The sequence below is a fragment of the Schistocerca americana genome, chromosome 8 (assembly GCF_021461395.2).
Source record: "Schistocerca americana isolate TAMUIC-IGC-003095 chromosome 8, iqSchAmer2.1, whole genome shotgun sequence".
Classification (NCBI taxonomy): Eukaryota; Metazoa; Arthropoda; class Insecta; order Orthoptera; family Acrididae; genus Schistocerca; species Schistocerca americana.
The window spans coordinates 460163440-460184575 of NC_060126.1; the positions used below are offsets into that span (position 1 = coordinate 460163440).

The following is a 21136-nucleotide window of genomic DNA, read 5'->3' on the forward strand; positions in this document are numbered from 1 at the left end:
GTGTCGTCTTCAGCCATGAGAGTCGCTTCTGCCTTGGTGCCAATGATGGTCGTATGCGTGTTTGGCGCCGTGCAGGTGAGCGCCACAATCAGGACTGCATACGACCGAGGCACACAGGGCCAACACCCGGCATCATGGTGTGGGGAGCGATCTCCTACACTGGCCGTACACCACTGGTGATCGTCGAGGGGACACTGAATAGTGCACGGTACATCCAAACCGTCATCGAACCCATCGTTCTACCATTCCTAGACCGGCAAGGGAACTTGCTGTTCCAACAGGACAATGCACGTCCGCATGTATCCCGTGCCACCCAACGTGCTCTAGAAGGTGTAAGTCAACTACCCTGGCCAGCAAGATCTCCGGATCTGTCCCCCATTGAGCATGTTTGGGACTGGATGAAGCGTCGTCTCACGCGGTCTGCACGTCCAGCACGAACGCTGGTCCAACTGAGGCGCCAGGTGGAAATGGCATGGCAAGCCGTTCCACAGGACTACATCCAGCATCTCTACGATCGTCTCCATGGGAGAATAGCAGCCTGCATTGCTGCGAAAGCTGGATATACACTGTACTAGTGCCGACATTGTGCATGCTCTGTTACCTGTGTCTATGTGCCTGTGGTTCTGTCAGTGTGATCATGTGATGTATCTGACCCCAGGAATGTGTCAATAAAGTTTCCCCTTCCTGGGACAATGAATTCACGGTGTTCTTATTTCAATTTCCAGGAGTGTAGATTAGGAAATGAGACAGTTAAAGTAGTAAAGGAGTTTTGCTATTTGGGGAGCAAAATAACTGATTCCAGAATGAGATTTTCACTCTGCAGCGGAGTGTGCGCTGATATGAAACTTCCTGGCAGATTAAAACTGTGTGCCCGACCGAGACTCGAACTCGGGACCTTTGCCTTTCGCGGGCAAGTGCTCTACCATCTGAGCTACCGAAGCACGACTCACGCCCGGTACTCACAGCTTTACTTCTGCCAGTATCTCGTCTCCTACCTTCCAAACTTTACAGAAGCTCTCCTGCGAAACTTGCAGAACTAGCACTCCTGAAAGAAAGGATATAGCGGAGACATGGCTTAGCCACAGCCTGGGGGATGTTTCCAGAATAAGATTTTCACTCTGCAGCGGAGTGTGCGCTGATATGAAACTTCCTGGCAGATTAAAACTGTGTGCCCGACCGAGACTCGAACTCGGGACCTTTGCCTTTCGAGGGCAAGTGCTCTACCATCTGAGCTACCGAAGCACGACTCACGCCCGGTACTCACAGCTTTACTTCTGCCAGTGTCTCGTCTCCTACCTTCCAAACTTTACAGAAGCTCTCCTGCGAACCTTGCAGAACTAGCACTCCTGAAAGAAAGGATATAGCGGAGACATGGCTTAGCCACAGCCTGGGGGGTGTTTCCAGAATGAGATTTTCACTCTGCAGCGGAGTGTGCGCTGATATGAAACTTCCTGGCAGATTAAAACTGTGTGCCCGACCGAGACTCGAACTCGGGACCTTTGCCTTTCGCGGGCAAGTGCTCTACCATCTGAGCTACCGAAGCACGACTCACGCCCGGTACTCACAGCTTTACTTCTGCCAGTATCTCGTCTCCTACCTTCCAAACTTTACAGAAGCTCTCCTGCGAACCTTGCAGAACTAGCACTCCTGAAAGAAAGGGTATAGCGGAGACATGGCTTAGCCACAGCCTGGGGGATGTTTCCAGAATGAGATTTTCACTCCGCAGCGGAGTGTGCGCTGATATGAAACTTCCTGGCAGATTAAAACTGTGTGCCCGACCGAGACTCGAACTCGGGACCTTTGCCTTTCGCGGGCAAGTGCTGTATCATCTGAGCTACCGAAGCACGACTCACGCCCGGTACTCACAGCTTTACTTCTGCCAGTATCTCGTCTCCTACCTTGCCCGCGAAAGGCAAAGGTCCCGAGTTCGAGTCTCGGTCGGGCACACAGTTTTAATCTGCCAGAAAGTTTCATATCAGCGCACACTCCGCTGCAGAGTGAAAATCTCATTCTGGAAACATCCCCCAGGCTGTGGCTAAGCCATGTCTCCACTATATCCTTTCTTTCAGGAGTGCTAGTTCTGCAAGGTTCGCAGGAGAGCTTCTGTAAAGTTTGGAAGGTAGGAGACGAGATACTGGCAGAAGTAAAGCTGTGAGTACCGGGCGTGAGTCGTGCTTCGGTAGTTCAGATGGTAGAGCACTTGCCCGCGAAAGGCAAAGGTCCCGAGTTCGAGTCTCGGTCGGGCACACAGTTTTAATCTGCCAGGAAGTTTCAAAATAACTGATGATGGTCGAAATAGAGAGGATATAAAATGTAGACTGGCAATGGCAAGGAAAGCGTTTCTGAACAAGAGAAATTTGTTAACATCGAGTATTGATTTAAGTGTCAGGAAGTCGTTTCTGAAATTATTTGTATGGAGTGTAGCCATGTATGGAAGTGAAACATGGACGCTAAATAGTTTAGACAAGAAGAGAATAGAAGCTTTCGAAATGTGGTGCTACAGAAGAATGCTGAAGATTAGATGGGTAGATCACATAACTAATGAGGAGGTATTGAATAGAATAGGGGAGAAGAGGAGTTTGTGACACAACTTGACTAGAAAAAGGGATCGGTTGGTAGGACATGTTCTGAGGCATCGAGGGATCACCAATTTAGTATTGGAGGGCAGCGTGGAGGGTAAAAATCGTAGAGGGAGACCAAGAGATGAATACACTAAGCAGATTCAGAAGGATGTAGGCTGCAGTAGGTACTGGGAGATGAAGAAGCTTGCACAGGATAGAGTAGCATGGAGAGCTGCATCAAACCAGTTTCAGGACTGAAGACCACAACAACAACGATTAAACTGTCTATAACCCATGAAGATGTGTCTGTTGTACTAACCTTGTTGATGTGAGATTACTTGTAAGAGAAATGTATGTAATTATGCTTTAGTGACATATGTGACTAGGCTGTACTTTCACTTACTACCAGTTAGTACAAGTATGTATTGATGATCTGCACAGGCCTGTAATGAAACAGTCTGCTGGCTTCATCGGGCTGTATGCTCTACCGAAAGTTTACAGTTTTGAACATTTCTGTCTTGCAGCAACCGTGCATAAGTTTCAATGGAGAAACAACACAGCCAACTGGTTGCAAATAATTGTTCAGTACGTTTACTACCTAGGTTTCGACACCTCTAAGGATGTCATCAGAATGAACATTTAAAAGTCTTATAAACTAATGCATAGAAAAATGAGTTCGACAGAACATTAACCAAGATGAAAAAATGTTATAACATAGAAAGGTTACTTACGTAAAGTTATTTTGCGGGAAGGCAGTAGTCAAAGTTTAGAGCAGACATGTTGAAGTCAAAAATTAAAAACGTTCCAGCCGTTGGTACGTACATTCTGCAAGGAACCTCAAACTGAGCGGCCCGTGGCTTACATTGCTGCCACGAAGTTGCGCTGTTTATCGTTCGCGGAGAGTGACGTGTGCCCACTTTAGACATTACATTACAAATAATTTAATTAAACAATTGTTAATTATAAAAACAAAATTCAAAGGGTGAGAGCGTAACGTAATTTTGAAAATACAAATGAAGTACAGCTGAGAGCCATCTATTAGGCTTTAATGAAATGCCCATTACATAAAGTACAGAGCATTGAAAAATATTTGCACAAACAGCTGCACGATCCAAACGCATCTGCATGAAGGAAGCTTTAGTAGTACACATCTATATGAGATGTGAAAAAAAGATGTGTCGAAACTATAGGCAAGAAAACATAGTAAAAAATACAGAAATCAAAAAATCACGAGTAGTGGATTAAAGCCACTGAAAAAATTTTTATTAGCTAATTGTGAGTGTTCGTTGAGGATGAGGCCATCGTTCTTCGAAATGTGCTTAAAAATCTAGAGCTCTTCGAGCACGTCGAGAATGTAACATTTCTTTTCCCTATGTAAAATGAATTTCTTCAACACTTTTCGGTTTGTGACAGCTGATCAGCAAACATGGAATTATGTACATTAATGCCTCTTTTTTTTCGAATAAATGTATCTTATACCTGACATAGAAAGATCTTCCAGTTTATCCTATATAACAAACAGGACACGTATCACAAGTGTTTTTATAAATTCCTGAACTGCGTTTAAGAGCAACTGTGGACTTGAGATTGTGAATAACATTTATCTACAAGTTATTGTTAGTAATAAAGGCAACTTTGCATCCACATTTTTTTACTAGAAGACTACCAGCTCCATAAGAAATAGTAGGATGATTCAAGATGTCAGACAAAATTTCTAATTGGTATAATGCATGCATGTGGCTCTTAATGTACAAAAATGTCAGTCAGTGAGGATGAGTAGGAAAAACAAACTCGTAACGATGGTATATAGCATTAGCAGTGTTCTGCGTGACACAAGTCAGGTCTTTTAAATATCTGTGCCTAACATTGCTAAGCGATATGAAATGGAAAGTGCATGCGAGGATTGTGGTACGGAAGGCGAATGGTCTACTTCGGTTTACTTGGAGAATTTTACGAAAGTGTGGTACATCTGTAAAGCAGATCGCAATACACTATGCGTTCAAAAGTATCCCGACACCCCCAAAAACATATGTTTTTCATATTATGTGCATTGTGCTGCCACCTACTGCTAGCTACTCGATATCAGCGACCTCAGTAGTCATTAGACATCGTGAGAGAACAGAATGGGGCGCTCCGCCGAACTCAACTGACTTCGAACGTGGTCAGGTGATTGGGTGTCACTTGTGTCATACGTCTGTAAGCGAGATTTCCACACTCCTAAACATCCCTAGGTCTACTATTTCCGATATGATAGTGAATTGGAGACGTGAAGGGACACGTACGGGTCAAAAACGTACAGGCCGACCTCGTCTGTTAACTGACAGACCGCCGACAGTTGAAAAGGGTCGTAATGTGTAATAAGCAAACATCTATCCAGGCCATCACACAGGAATTGCAAACAGCATGAGGATCCACCGCAAATACTATGACAACTAGGCTGGAGGTGAGAAAACTTGGATTTCATGGTCGAGCGGCTGCTCATAAGCCACACATCACGCCGTTAATTGCCAAACGACGCCTTGCTTTGTGTAAGGAGCGTAAAAATTGGATGACTGAACAGTGGAAAAACGTGTGGAGTGACGAATCACGGTGTACAATGTGGCGATCCGATGGCAGGGTGCGGGTATGGCGAATGCCCGATGAACGTCATCTGCTAGCGTGTGTAGCGCCAACAGTAAAATTCGGAGGCGGTGGTGTTATGGTGTGGTTGTGTTTTTCATGGAGGGGGCTTGCACCCCATGTTGTTTCGCGTGGCACTATCACCGCACAGGCATATATTGATGTATTAAGCACCTTCTTGCTTCTCACTGCTGAAGAGCAATTCGGGGATGGCGATTTCGTCTTTCAACACGATCGGGCACCCGATTATAATGCACGGCCTGTGGCAGAGTGGCTGCACAACAATAACACCCCTGTAGTGGACTGGCCTGCACAGAGTCCTGACCTGAATCCTATAGAACACCTTTGGGATGTTTTGGAACGCCGACCTCGTGCCAGGCCTCACCGACCGACATCGGTACCTCTCCTCGGTGCAGCACTCCGTGAAGAATGGGCTGCCATTCCCCAAGAAAACTTCCGCTACCTGATTGAACATATGCCTGCGAGAGTGGAAGCTGTCATGAAGACTAATGTTGGGCCAACACCATACTAAATTCCAGCATTAACGATGGAGGGCGCCACGAACTCGTAAGTCATTTTCAGCCAGGTGTCCGAATACTTTTGATCGCATTGTGTAGGACGCTAGTGCCACCTGTTCTCGACTGTTTGCGATCCGCATCACATAGGATTAAAGAGAAGACACGGAAGCAATATATAAGCGGGTTGCTAGATTCCTTACCTGTGGGTTCGAACAACACGCAAGTATGCGGAGGTGCTTCGGGATCTCAAATGGGAATGTCTGGAAGGAAGGCGACATTCTTTTCGAAGAACACTATTGAGAAAATTTAGAAGACCGCCATTTGAAGCTGGCTACAAGAACGATCCTACTGCCGCCAACATACATTTCACTTGAGAACTACGAAAATAAGATACACCAAATTAGCGCTCATACGGAGGGATATTGACAGTCTTTTTCCCTCGCTCTGTCGGTGAGTGGAACAGGAAAGGAAACGATTGGTACAGGGTTCCCTCCAACACGCACAATACAATGTCTTGCGGAGTATGTATGTAGATGTAGTGCTGTGTAGCGGGCAGTTCAGATTATGATCTGTACTAATTCCGCTGTTACACGTCGATTATTAATTTTTTTTATGACGCATGAGGCATCACTCTTTTAGCTCCCCTCGTATTAATCATCTGCGCTTAAAAGCAAAAGCAGCTGGGTCTGATATTGTTAACTGTCTGAATGGACACTGTATTACAAAGATTAGAAGCGGAAAAGAGTATAAAGTCAACCACGGAAGCGCCTCATCGCTTACGACGGCACCAGCGTTGAGCATCGACTGGCCATTTATACAGCTGTCCCCTCGTAATTCGAAGATTTCAACCGGCTTAGACCGACTGCGGAAAGAGTATCGAATGCCAGCCGAACAACAAGCGAATTGCTTCGCTGTCAATTGTGGCGCCGCTTTGTTTATTCAAATTACGAATGCGTCAGAAGTGGTGCTGGCTGGACGGAGGGCGACAGCAACGGACGCGGTGTGGGAAATCGTGCTCGCTATGGAGAGAGAGAGAGAGAGAGAGAGAGAGAGAGAGAGAGAGGAGGGGGAGCCCCAATTTGCAAGCACCAAAGCACCTCAGTTAATTCCTCTCTGTCTCCCTAACCGTCCAGGCTCGGTTACCTACCTGCCTAGTCTGTCTTTATTCTGGCCCCTCCGTTGTTTTTCTTTCTTTTACGCCCATTCACGAGTGCTAATGATGAGCGTTTGCTGCAGCAGTGATCGGCAGCACGTTCCGCGCTCGTCTTTTTTTTTCCCCCTACTCTTTTTTTTTCGGTGCGGTTGCGCACAGGAGGGATAGGGAGGGAGAGTTGCCGCTGGTTGTCTGGCGGGAGTCTGTGCCAGCGCTCCAATCGAAGGGGCGTTTTAGCGTGGCTGCTGCGGCCGCCGCGGGCGTGTTTTTCTGGCCGTCAGAGACGGATTGATGAATTAAACAGCAGGGCCCGCGGGCTCTCTGCTGCGGCCTCCTTGGCCCTTTGCGAGGGACCGGAACGCAGGCAGGCAGGCAGGCAGGCAGGCAGGCAAAGGGCCGCGGCGTAGGTAGGCCAGCAGGCGCCGATAGGTACGCCAGATAGAAAAAATAAAAGCCCCCTGTTTATAGACGCCCACCGCCACACGGATTTCCCTGTCTGCGTTTCCTCGCCGCCTGTTTTCTCGCCTAGCGCTCGCTGTACGAGGCAGTACTTTCCGACAGTCGTCACACAAACGTCGAGCGTTCTTTTTTGTCTCTTAGAGACCGGTCGTTTACCAGAGGATTAGAATTAAAAGAGCGGTCAGTTTTCTCGCGCCCTTACAGTGAACAACTTCAACGTGTATGATGCTAGGCTCTCTGATAGACTCTTCATGGCCTCGTGATGACTGGGTGTTGTGTGATGTCCTTAGGTTAGTTAGGTGTAAGTAGTTCTAAGTTCTAGGGGACTGATGACCATAGATGTTAAGTCCCATTGTGCTCAGAGCCATTTTCAGACTCTTCATGATGTTGTTGTCGTTGTTGTGCTCTTCAGTCCAAAGACTGGTTTGATGCAGCTCTCCGTGCTAAACTATCCTGTACAAGCCTCTTCATCTCCTAGTAACTACTGCAACGTACATTCCTCTCAATTTGATTACTGTATTCATCTCCTGGTCTCCCTCTACGATTTTTACCCCCCACGCTTCCCTCCAGTACTAAACTGGTGATCCCTTGATGCCTCAGAAAGCGTCCTACCAAACGATCCCTTCTTTTAGCCAGGTTGTACCACATTTCTATTCAGTACCTCCTCATTAATTGGTATGTGATCTACCAATCTCATATTCACCATTCTTCTGTAGCACCATGTTTCAAAAAGGACTTCCTGACGCTTAAATCTATACTCGACGTTAACAAAGTTCTCTTCCTTAGAAACGCTTTTCTTGCCATCGCCAGTCTGCATTTTATATCCTTCCTACTTCGACCAACATCAGTTATTTAGCTTCCCAAATAGCAAAAATCATTTACTACCTTAAGTTTCTCATTTCCTAATTAAGCCCCTCAGCATCACCTGATTTAATTCGACTACATTCCATTATCCTCGCTTTGCTTTTGTTGATGTTCATCTTATATCCTCATTTCAAGACACTGTCCATTCCGTTCAACTGCTCTTCCAAGTCCTTTGCTGTATCTGACAGAATTACAATGTCATCGGCATATCTCTAAAGTTTTTATTTGTTCTCCCTGGATTTTAATTCGTACTCTAAATTTTTCTTTTGTTTCCTTTACTGCTTGCTCAATATACATATTGAATAACAGCGGAGACAGGCTACAACCTTATCTCACTCCCTTCTCAACCGCTGCTTCTCTTTCGTGCTCATACAATTGCCATTGGTTTCTGTTCAAATTGTAAACAGCCTTTCGCTCCATGTATTTTATCCCTGCCACCTTTAGAATTTGAAAGAGAGTATTCCAGTCGACATTGTCAAAGGTTTCTCTTAAGTCAACAAATTCTATAAACGTAGGTTTGCCTTTCCTTAACGTAATAAGAAACAGGATCAGTTAACGCCTGGCACACAGTGCTTACTTGATTGTGAATGATCAAACAGAGCTTTCCATGTCTTAAAAGTTCGCCCCCCCCCCTTTTTTCCCTTCGCCCTGAGTGTTCAGCTACTTCTTAATGCGGAAGTAAGTTTCCTGTCAAATCAAGGTAAGTGCAGATTAAAAGTGAATACCATAGGTCAAGTTCTAACGTACTCCAACAGCACAAAAACTGACAAAAATTCGCAGCAAAACACTCCAGGACGCTATGTTATGACATCTAAAACCATCACTTGAAATAGGCATAATAGCGGAAATGAGACTCGTCGTATATAAATAACGAGCTAATAAAATCGAAGTGAAAAATACATACTATGAAACATGATAGTTTTTAAGGAGATTAAAAGTGAGAACTTTAAAGCGTTGCCACACGTACGAGGTCCGTTTAAAAAATACTGACTTCTCTTAAACAGCGACAAAGCGTCCTAGCAACGTGGTGTTGGTACCACTGTTTAGGTCGCTTCGTATCTCATCGAGCTTACGAGGTTTTATTTCAGTGAATGCTGGTACGATTTTTTTAGTGTCAATAGTTTATACTTTTGGTTGATATTTTATCGTATTCTACAACACGGTCAGAATATTTCAGTATCTTTACAAAATATCATAAAACTTAGATATGTGTGTGTGTGTGTGTGTGTGTGTGTGTGTGTGTGTGTGTGTTCGTCCTTAGGCTAATTTAGGTTAAGTAGTGTGTAAGCTTCGGGACTGATGACCTTAGCAGTTAAGTCCCATAAGATTTCACACACATTTGAACATTTTATGCAGTTGTTTTGAAAATGATGAACGAGAACGAGATAATTCTCAAAGGACACGACATGTGCCCCCAGCGGCCACTGTTTTCAGGCCATGCAGTGTAGCTTCATTTTGTTTCAAAACTCAGAAATAGTGTCGAAAGAAGGCCGTTTCGACAGACCGTATGAACAGAGGGGGGGAGTACCTAGAAAAACTTTCGTCTACAGCTTCTAGCATGTTTTTTATAAGTCTCGTAACCTGAAGTTAGATTAACGGAAGAGGAAAATTTCAGACGGATACTCATTTGTCAAGTTGGCACGAGGGTGCCAAGAGAAATATTATACAACCTCCAGTGTGACACATTAGAGGATTTAAATAACGCTATATTCAACGTACAAAAGAACGTAGTTATTTCCACGCACTCAGGCACGATTCGTCGCGTATCAGACAAAATTGTCCGACGAGGTTGCAGACGATACCGCGCAACGTACTGAAGTGTCCAACCAAAGAAGGTTGCTACGATACAAGGCGCCGGCCTCGGTCGCAGTTAACGTAGTCATCTTCATCATGCTCACCCAGTTCAGCGCGCCTCCGCACAGATACAGGAAACTGTATTATTAAAGTATTGGGAAGTGGGTGTGCTCCGCATATGAACATAGCCACTGTTCGACGTTTACACGTAAACAATATGCAGTGGCTGCTCATGAGTGTACATTCTGGGTGTTCACAAATTTTTAGATTCGGATAAATTTGAGAGTCTCCTATATGTTATGATTATCAACAAGTTTATACAGGTACAGCCACTGCCAGTAACAATAACAACAGTAATAATGAAACGCATAAATTATCTAACAAAAGGAACAACTGTTTTTGTGGAAGTTTGTTGTTTTGTACATAATTAAGTACAGTTTAGGGCAATAACGAAATAATGTGTAAGCTTTCGCAACTCCCCATTTCGAACTTTCGTGTAAGTGGGAGTTTTCGTGGCTTTCCATTTTTTTCGGACACATGTACAAAATGGTTCAAATGTCTCTGAGCACTATGGGACTTGACATCCGTGGTCAACAGTCCCCTAGAACTTAGAACTACTTAAACCTAACTAACCGAAGGACACCACACACATCCATGCCCGAGGCAGGATTCGAACCTGCGACCGTAGCGGTCGCACGGTCCCACACTGAAGCGCCTAGAACCGCTCGGCCACACCGGCCGGCCAAATGTACAAGATTCCTAACAGATCTATTATTTCACGAATTTACTTCCGGGCTTAAAAGTCAGATATTCTTATGCTGCATCCACACAACAACTTGTGCTAACTGTACACTTCCTTGTTAAAGGTTAGCTTGTAGTCACACTCGTTTGATTTCGTCGCTCTCAAGCAAAGGATGCGTTCTCGGAGGCGCTAGCCCCTTTGCGGCTAACTTTCCCTGGTAATTTACTTTTCTGTTCCCAGAATAATAATTTCAATCTGCATTGGGGTGTGCGCTGAGATTAAACTTCCTGACAGATTAAAGCCGTCTGCCGGACCGAGACTCGAACTCGGGACCTTTGCCTTTCGCAGGCAAGTGCTCTACGAACTGAGTTATCCAAGCAGGAGTCACGATCCGTCCTGACAGCTATACTTTTTTTGTTAGCATTCAACATAGTTCATGTTTACACTACACACAAAGTGCCATTTGTGGAAATAATGAAACTCAAGTAGAAATTTCTACAAACATGGTCACTTGACTAGAATACAAATGAGGCGCTGAGATCCATAAGGGCCTAAAGCGCATCGCTGTCGATCCCACATTTAAGTGAATATCAGAGAAACCAGTGATACAGCTATTCATGTGCTTTCATATATACAGTGCGGGCCTACGGCACGGATAAACCTGACTGATCATAAGACCAACATATTTCAGAAGCATGAATAAATGCCATCTCACAATCGACGGTGATGTGCTTTAGGCCCTTACGAGTCTCAGCACCTCGATTGGAGTACTGTGTGATAAAATTCATAACTTAATACACGACAACTCATTCAGAAACCCACAAAATAAGTTTACTGCCAGTACAACTTTGACATGTACTGACGTCCTGTCTTATTTTACAGCATTATATAGTGAGTGAATAAGCGTATCTGAGGAGTGTGCCATCATCGAGCAGGATTTATACCGAGTTAAGGGGGCTAAACGTCCGCCGCAGCTTGCTACCACCTGGTAGCACTGGCGTAAACTTTTAGTTGAGTGAACTGCGCAAGTTTTATCAAATCTGTATGTATTTGGCCCGTGAGGCAATTACGTCACACGAGTTGCGCATCAACATAAGCTACTTAAAACGTTCACAACTGAGGGTTTGCTCGCGGCCCCGAGTCTAGAGGAGCAGTAGCGCGATAGATTTAAGTGCCGTATCTTTCATATTGCAGCATCTACGTTACGTTTAACAGCATTCAAAGAAAAATAACCAATAAATCCGCAAGGTGTGGAAGGTTAGGTTGTTCACTTGCACTTGTGGCCTTACACGGCTGCCGCCACTAACAATATGGCTACGACAATGTCAGTGTGCTAGCAGACATAAAATCTAAGAAAGGTTGCGACTGAAAAGTGTGAATATGGGCCCACAGCCAAATAAAGTCTTCCGACTTTTATCGAAACAGCTGCTCCCGTCATCCAACGCGCCGTATTTTCGTAGAGAGAACAATTAATGCCTGTGAGCGTGGAGGGGGGGGGGGGGGAGGGAGACACTAGTTGAAACAGAGTCGTTAAGGACCGGTAGTGTAAGAAACGAAATGTCCCCTGCCCGGCGAGTTGTATTCTCTGACCGTTAACGAACAGAAAGAGAGAACTTCAAACGTCCGCCGCCCTCGCGAGCAGACTTCGGCCCCGCCTTGTATTAAAGAGAAGTGTGCGTGTCTTTTTATAACATTAGAGCGACAGCGCAATTCGGATCTCTCGACCATAATTGCCAATTATGGGAGAAAACTCATTTGCAGAGGAAATTGTAAAAGTTGCATTTAGAAAAAGTTCAATCGCAATAAGCTTCTCCCGTGCCTCCCTCTTCTTTCCATCCACTCTTCTCCCAATCCAGCCGCCCCCACCTTTTCCCACCGCTCGCCCCCACCCCCCGACCGCGCCGACCCGACCGCTAAACTCTGGCCGCGTCATCTATTTTCGTTTGTATTGGATCGAGGAGGACGTCTGATTTAAAAATTACGATGTCTCGAGGACCTTCCCCCGAAGAAATAAGCGGCGTAAAACAAGATAAAAACGCCATCATCTCCTGATATCTATATTCCACTCGAGTCCCCGCCCCCCAACCGCCCTAATTTTCTGTGCCGTCCAATTCCCTTGCCGGTCGGTTTCCTCGGCGGCGCTGCCCCTCGCGAGCACGCTGACGACACCTCCGCCTCCCCACCCCCGCGATCTTAAACCAGAATTCTCCAATTGAAACATATTAATTTTCTTCCTGATTAGCCATGCACCGCACGGGTCCTCGAGCCCGGCTCCTCCCCTCCCGGATACCGGCAGAGTTATTGAAAAGTCCCAACTTTACGGGTCTTAAAAAGTCCGCCGCAGCCTTCTGGCGCGCCTTATAATTCTATCAATAAGGCAACGGCCGGCAACTCGCCCGCCTGGAACCCCCCACCACCACGCTCTGAAACACTTTGCTGGCAACTCCTCCAGACGAAAGTCGGAAAGGGTGGGTAGCAGGAGGAGGAAGGGAGATTTTCAACGCCATTAAGTCCATGCGCCATTAGTTTTGAATTTATTAATCTTTGAAATATTTTGTCTAATTGATTGCCTGGTAACAGTCGCGGTGCCCCCGCCTCCGCCCTGGCCGTGGCGTGCATTTTTATCGCTTCTATTCCCGCTTCCTTCCGCTGCCATAAAGGGCGTTATTTATAACTCGCAGAAACGGCGATCTGTTTGCGCCAGGATGAAGAAGGGAACGCGAGCCTCACGCCTTGCGGTCCGAAAATGTTTCCGTCATTATTCCCAGCGCATCCGATCGAGCGTGCCAAGGGCTGCGGGTTCCAGGTTTTCCGAATACTTTCCTGTGCATTTTTTTCGCAAAATATCAAACCCATTGCTTCAGCGTACATGTGAAGCTTCATCTTTCTTTGTTAAGCCAGGTTCACACATGTAACTGAAGTGACTTCACAGCATGGTGTTACTCAGGTGATGCAACTTCGGTCATGCCACAAGTTCAACTTGGTTCTACTTTGTGACGCCTCTGGCCTTTCCCTGCCATTGAATAGCACCTTTCGACTGCTCCCTAGTGACTGTATTTGGAAACAAGAGTATTCTGTCGCAGTTATCGTGGAGTAATTGCTGCTGTACCCAATTCGATTTCAGTGTGAAAAAGGTCGAAACAGTGGTCAGCAGTTACACCCTTTCTTCACAGCTTTTTCATCTAGAAGTGTGTGTGTGTGTGTGTGTGTGTGTGTGTGTGTGTGTGTGAGAGAGAGAGAGAGAGAGAGAGAGAGAGAGAGAGAGAGAGATTTGGGAGGGGGGGGGGGGGGAGGGTTGCATGCTGTATTTGCTAATGAAAGGTGTATCCCACAGTCTCGAAAATGTGGCCAAAATGGTGATTCTGGCCTGAGCGACTGAGCACTGTATACATTGTGGATTTATGCAGGAAATGCCCTGGAGCGTGATGTTAGCCGTATTCGAACTGCCTACATCAGGACTACAGTAAGATTCTAAAATCCTGGAGAGTGGTGTGTCTGCAGATGAATTTACATGCCAGTTGTTGGTTGGTTCGTCATAGTTGACAGTATTTTCATCTTATAGTGTTATTTCTGTTGTAAAAGTGTTTGTGGCATATAATTTAATACTGCATGAAGTCTGTCTTCGGATCCAACATTTGGTTTTCGTATTCCTTGTAGTTAACTTTTGTCACAGCTCTAACGCCATAACTTGTTCTACAACATTAATAATTGAGCACGATAGCACAGTGGTTAGCACGATGGACTCACATTGAGGTGGACAACAGTTCTAACCCACATCCAGCCATCCTGATTTATGTTTTCTATTGTATACCTAAATTGTTTAAGTCAGTACCAGGATGGTTGCTTCAAAATAGCGTGGCCAATTTCCTTCTCCATCCTTCCCTAATCCGAACTTGTGCACCATCTCTAACGAAAGAGTTGTCGACAGGACATTAAATACTAATGTGATTTCATTTGCCACCATACTGAAAGCTGTACAACAGTATAGAATTAGTAGTCTCCTGTGTGAATGGTAACACATGGTGCCACTACAGAATGCCATGAGCGGTGGCATCACATTACTTTTGTGTGCGAACCCAGCTTCGCTCTTGTAGCAGCTATAGCATTTCATCAAATATGTAACTAATTTGAAAATTTACTGACTGGCACAACCCAAAATGGTACCCTGGAGGTGGGATTTCCAAAAGAAACAAAATTATCTGAAACGGTACTATAAGAAACTGTAGTAGGACCACTAATGTTCTCAGTATACGTAAACAGTCTATCAGAGTGAGTCAGGAAAACACCCAGATTGTTCACTGGTGATCTTATTACTTGCTGGAAGGCAACACCACTGGACTTCTGTAACAAAATCCAGAACAAACGATTTACAGTCCAGGATCATTGTGTCTGTCGGCAACTCGATGCCTCCTCTATTTTATTGAAATAGAGAATGGACTCAGACGATTTCCCTTTGGTCCGTTGAATAGCAGCTTGACTTCGATAAACATCAGAAACAACAGAAAGAACTGAAGTGTAACAATTTACAACAATGGTGGTAAAATTCTAAAGCATGTGATGGCATTCAAATAGGTAGAGGTAAGGCTATAAAATGATATGAAATTGAAGGACCACCTGAGATCAGCAGTGCAGAAAATTAATGTAAGACACATTTTTCTGAAGAACTATGATAAAATGCAGTTCAAATTTTTAGCAAGAGACACAAAAAACTGTTGTGCTCTATTCTACAGTGTTATTGGCGAGTCTGCTGGCAAATTTCCCTCCACCTAAGAAGACAAAGGTGCACTGACTTGTCGGAAGTTATGGTGTCTGTCTTGGCGACTACACACAAAAGGAACTGTCCATTATTTGAAGAATTACCAAAATCTTCAGCCCAGTCTGTTGCCTAAGATGTAGCAAAATAGGTGAGGAATGATAGCGAGAGGTGTGTGACTCTTGCTCTCACTGCTCAATGAATTGTTGGTCTTTGTTCATATCTAGACAGTGAAATCGTTCTTTTTCACCATACCTGGCACGCACAATTTTTTTTTAGTTCAAAAAGAGAAGTAACGACCATGTTGACAACATTTTGGCAGTGATGAGGTGACTGTTGGAGTGGAAAACTTTTTCCAGAGCTGAGTGGTGAACTTTCAGATTGTAGATCACTGTAAAGGTATGTAAATTTGCAGGGAACTTATGTGATGAAGACAAATAAATAATAAAAGTTGAAATTTCTCCCTTCCCCCCCCCCCCCACCCAAAGATGTAGTCTTAATGAAAGCCCTTTGTATAAACTACAGGCAATAACTGATAAGTAGTAATAGAGAGATAATGAGGTGGAACACTTATTAATGTCAAATGGAATAATTTTCTGGGACATTTCCACCTATAAACACAAACTATTCATTCTACTGATATACTGCATGTTGCAAGCGTATCATCTGGAGTTCACCCTCAAACCGGAGAAACCAGGCATACTAACAACATGCTCATATGAGAGCTTCCTCTTATGAAGTTTGTTGTGAATAGCCATATTTTGAAATGAGCATTCATTAATACAACAGTAGGCACAAAATGAGCTTCCACTATCCACAACTTAAAATTTTTCTGCCACAAAGGGACCAAAATGGGCAGTAAAAAAAAAATTTTAAAAAAAAATTTTGTTGCCTCCGTAGTGAATTAAAGGTTTTCACAGACAATGAAAACAGTCTTAAAAACAAATGGAAATCATTTTTGTTTGAGAAGTACTCAAATTTCATAGTTTAATTTCTGTTTTAAGTGATTGAGTAATGTTATTAAATTTTATTATAAATTAGAATTGAAAGTCCACTTCCATAAATGATAAACATATTGTCACATTTTCTTTGACAAAACTTTCATTGTTTGTAAACCTACTGATAAATTCCACATTATAGCAACCAGTTACAAATATGATACCCAGCACATAAAAAAAAACTGAATGTAACAAGTTAAAACTGTGTGCTGAACTGTCTCTTGAACTCAGATTCCTGCCATTCATAACACTGAATAACTGCACGATCAGTGCATATGAAACATGAATGAAAACTAGTTACAGATTTAAACTTTGATTTGGTCCTTGAAGTATGCACAAATGAGATACCCGATAATGCATAAAATGTGCAGGTATCCAGGTTTGAGACCCAGTTCAGTGCGCAATTTTAACTTTTTACAGATGTTCTTTATAAGAAAGATTAAGGCACTTTTGTTATCCACCATTGTTCCTTCGACTGTTTTACTGGTAGAACCTGATCAGGAGTAGCTAATATTAGTACAAAACATCCTCCTCCATTTACTGTATGGTAGCTAACTTAGAATATAATATGTAAATGTGTAATCCTTTATCTTTTTAGAAATGCCCCTTAGGAAATTATTGCAACAATCTGCTGCTAGGCTGTTTCACTAACTAGGATCCCTGAAATATATCATATGGAAGGAATGATAAGTGTTGCCTCCCTTGAGGAATCTTACCATCATTCAGTTGATGTGCTTTTACTCGATGCAAATTCTAAATCGAGAAAACCAGTTCAGAGCAGGTCCTCTCGAATATGATTCCAGTGCCCTAAACATTTTTGTAGCTTTCCATAGTACACAGAGACTCAGTGTTTTATTGCACTTATGCATTCTGTATGTTTTACATTTCCAGTATTGAGAAGACATTCCCTCCTTATATTTCATAATTTTTTGTCCTGGAGAGAGTAGTAGGCTAAGGAAGGTTAATGTGTAACATTCCTCTGGCAGAATAGTTAGTATAGGAAGAACACTTGCTCAGTTGGGCAAGATTTGTGGAAATTGAGCCTACCTGGGATTCACCTTGCAGATTCGAGGAAATTACAGAAACCCTAAACCTATATGAAATAATTTTGAAAAATTGTAAAACTACATTGTCAGAATGATTTCTGTCCAATTTTTTATATCCTTTAAATTTGTATTATAGGGTTTTAAGGCAGCTGTTATGTCACATAAAGCTGCTTGTTTGTTGTTTTCTCCAAAGAATGTTATATAATTTAAAGTGTGACATATATATGTTACAGTTGCTGTCTCCCGTACTAAAGGTTAGCAATATAATTGTCTTTTAATACTTTGCACACAGACTAATATTGGTTAGGAATTTTTATGAACAAGATGGTGTTTCAGGGAAACAAACTGTTTCATAGATTATTCATCCTCAGAAATGATGGAAATTTCACACTTCATGAAATGATTATTGAGAGTGCAAAATATTGGAAATGCTTTAGGGCAATTCTGTCAGTTAAGATTTATTGTAATGATTATGTTTTCCAAAGACATCTTAGTATTTCTTCCTATTGTGGTGTTGGAAGAGGCAACAGTTATATAGGAAAATATTCAGCTACTGACAGTCATGAGAATTTTCTACACTCAGTGATCATGCTGCATTACATACTCCATACCACATATCCCTTATCTTCCACAAGCTTCCTGTTCCATACCACATGTGTAATTATATGAATACACATACCCTGTTGCAGTCATCCTGCAGTTCCAAGACTTGAAAATTCTATAAGCTTTCGGATGCGTTCAGCTTGAAAACAAATCAGTTTGTAAATGCTAATATTTATTACACAACAAATGGTGGTGTTTTTGTGGCCAGCTCTTTAACTATCTTTAGACTGGCAGTAGGTAGTGTCTGTGGTTGTATCTCAGTTAATATAATGGTGCTTATTTAGTCTTGTATTTTGCTAACAAATGACATGTTATCATGGTTTTCAATCCTTTGTTTCAGGAAACTACCTCACAGATAACTGGTGGTCGCAATACATCTCCTTCTCTTCAGTGGCCCATCCTTGTTTTATATGGCAATGGAGATGTGTATTATGTTGTAACTTCAGTGGACTCAGAAAGGTGACTGAAATCATTAAGATAAATTATATGATCATTGTTATATAGTCAGTCCTGCACGGTACAGTGTGTGTATTGCATCACATAAAAATATTTTTGAAATCATGATATTTCCAAGTTTATACCTGAATTGATGTTATCTGAGTGTACGAACAGTTTTGTTAAGAAATCTTGAAAGATAATGTTTTGGATCTCTTCCATTGTTAGCTCAGCTAGGAATAAAGAGACAATATATTGACTTACTAACATCAACAGGCTTAGGTTCCTCCACATGTCAGACACTTGAGTCTTTCTTTATTTAGTCATTCTGAATCTTATGTTGCAGTCATATTTTGAAATTAGTTATGAAAATATTTGTTATAAGGAAAGGTTTCTTGGTAGTATTTTTAATACCTAACTCTTTCATTGCTGTAGGGGAAAATTCAGAGATTCAGATACAACCACTTCATAGGTAATACATCTCTAAAGGACTTTGTCCGATAGCTTAGTCTACTCCCTGCCATTTAATGCCCCCTCTTCATGGTTGGTAACAATCTCTCATATTTCATATTGTTGTTGTTGTATTTGTAAATATTTTCCTTTCTTTGTTTCAACAAGAGGCCCTATTAACTATCTTATCATTGTAAGACACACACTCTTTACACTGTTACTTTCTAATGAAACGTTTGTAGAATATATTAGCAACTATTTTGTAGGTTAATTCTTTTTGAGAATCAACATTTCTTGTACAAGTAACTGCTTTTATTCTTTGTGTGAAATGATGATATATTCACATTGTCACAGTGTTTCCCATGGCTAACACATAACGAACAAAGTTAAGGTAAATACAACATTTCCAAAGGGAATTGTTCTGTTGTGAAAAAAAAAGCAACAGGTGCCATAACATACAATCTGTTATGTGAAAGTGATTACTCTGAATATTAAATAATTAAAATTGTGGTTCATACTTAATGAAAAGCCACATCTACACCCCCCACCCCCTCCTCCCCAATTCCCTCTTCCTCTCCTCCCACTCCTTCCCCTTGCCCATATCAATTTCCAAGTCTGTATCAGAGTCCCTCTTCTGCCCATTCACTTTTTTTTTCCATTTCAAATATATTTATTGTTGTGTTTGTTTCGGCATCACAGTTTTCAGCTGCAGTATTGTCAAACAGTTTATGCTATATCTATATTTGTGACTGCTTTCTGAATCTTGGTTTGCTTTCACTGTTGATTTGCTTCCGGAAATATCAGCCTGTAATGCAATGTTAACATAAAGGAGACGTTGAGTTTAAGATAGACACAACAAAAAGACTGTTAGACATTTGAGCTTTTGACCACAATGTCTTCTCCTAAAGTAGACGTTATATGATCCATTGATCATTTACATAATTTTTTTGTAAAATGATGTGGAATGAGTCAGCTTACAAGCTAGGTATAAACAACTTGTTTGTAATTTCACCATTTACAGATTAGTTATATGAACACTGGCTTAAATTTGATAATAATGAACATTTCAGTTTTAAATACACTCCACTTTCACTAAGCAACATAAGCTACCAGTTTTTAATCAAAAATTCAGATATGGAATACAAGGAGTTGTCCTGAAGAAATGATTCTAGGCTAGATTCACAATTTGTTTTGCTACATGTGCCCTTCATCATTCGTAATCTATGGTGAAATAAAAAGTAGAAATGACAACCCAGCATTTACAAAACATTTGCCTTACTATCCAAGAAATAGTTAGACAGGCTGATATTAGTGTATAATTGGCCCTCAAGCTCCTGAATAACTTCACATGACAAAGTGTTGGTCTGATGAATCTCTGTTTGTTAACTACTGTTCGAAGGAAGCCTGCTAATCACAATGGATGAAGTAAACTATAGGAATAAGCAAATTTCCCTCCACCTAAGAAGACAAAGGTGCACTGACTTGTCGGAAGTTATGGTGTCTGTCTTGGCGACTACACACACAAAAGGAACTGTCCATTATTTGAAGAATTACCAAAATCTTCAGCCCAGTCTGTTGCCTAAGATGTAGCAAAATAGGTGAGGAATGATAGCGAGAGGTGTGTGACTCTTGCTCTCACTGCTCAATGAATTGTTGGTCTTTGTTCATATCTAGACAGTGAAATCGTTCTTTTTCACCATACCTGGCACGCACAATTTTTTTTTAGTTCAAAAAGAGAAGTAACGACCATGTTGACAACATTTTGGCAGTGATGAGGTGACTGTTGGAGTGGAAAACTTTTTCCAGAGCTGAGTGGTGAACTTTCAGATTGTAGATCACTGTAAAGGTATGTAAATTTGCAGGGAACTTATGTGATGAAGACAAACAAATAATAAAAGTTGAAATTTCTCCCTTCCCCCCCCCCCCCCCCCACCCAAAGATGTAGTCTTAATGAAAGCCCTTTGTATAAACTACAGGCAATAACTGATAAGTAGTAATAGAGAGATAATGAGGTGGAACAATTACAGCAAAGACATTTTGCTTGGAAGAGTAAGGAAAAGAAAAAAATACAAAACATATGGCAGACAGTGTAATCAGTATACTTCATGTAGATATTGGAGAAGGAGAAAAATTGAAAGAAA

The 21136-nt window shown here is 42.5% G+C and overlaps 1 protein-coding gene and 1 non-coding gene across 2 annotated transcripts in view; one reads left to right on the top strand and one right to left on the bottom strand.

Annotated features, from left to right (window-relative positions):
- The window catches only part of LOC124544816 (nuclear pore complex protein Nup88), a 528951-nt gene that overhangs the window by 488199 nt on the left and 19616 nt on the right, over window positions 1–21136 (top strand). The window contains exon 5 of the mRNA XM_047123507.1: window positions 18451–18569. Within this exon, the coding sequence (XP_046979463.1) occupies window positions 18451–18569 (119 nt within the window). The remainder of the gene's footprint in view (window positions 1–18450; window positions 18570–21136) is intronic.
- On the bottom strand, window positions 1169–1243 carry Trnas-cga. The gene has a single exon. It is a non-coding gene; the product is annotated as a tRNA-Ser (tRNA).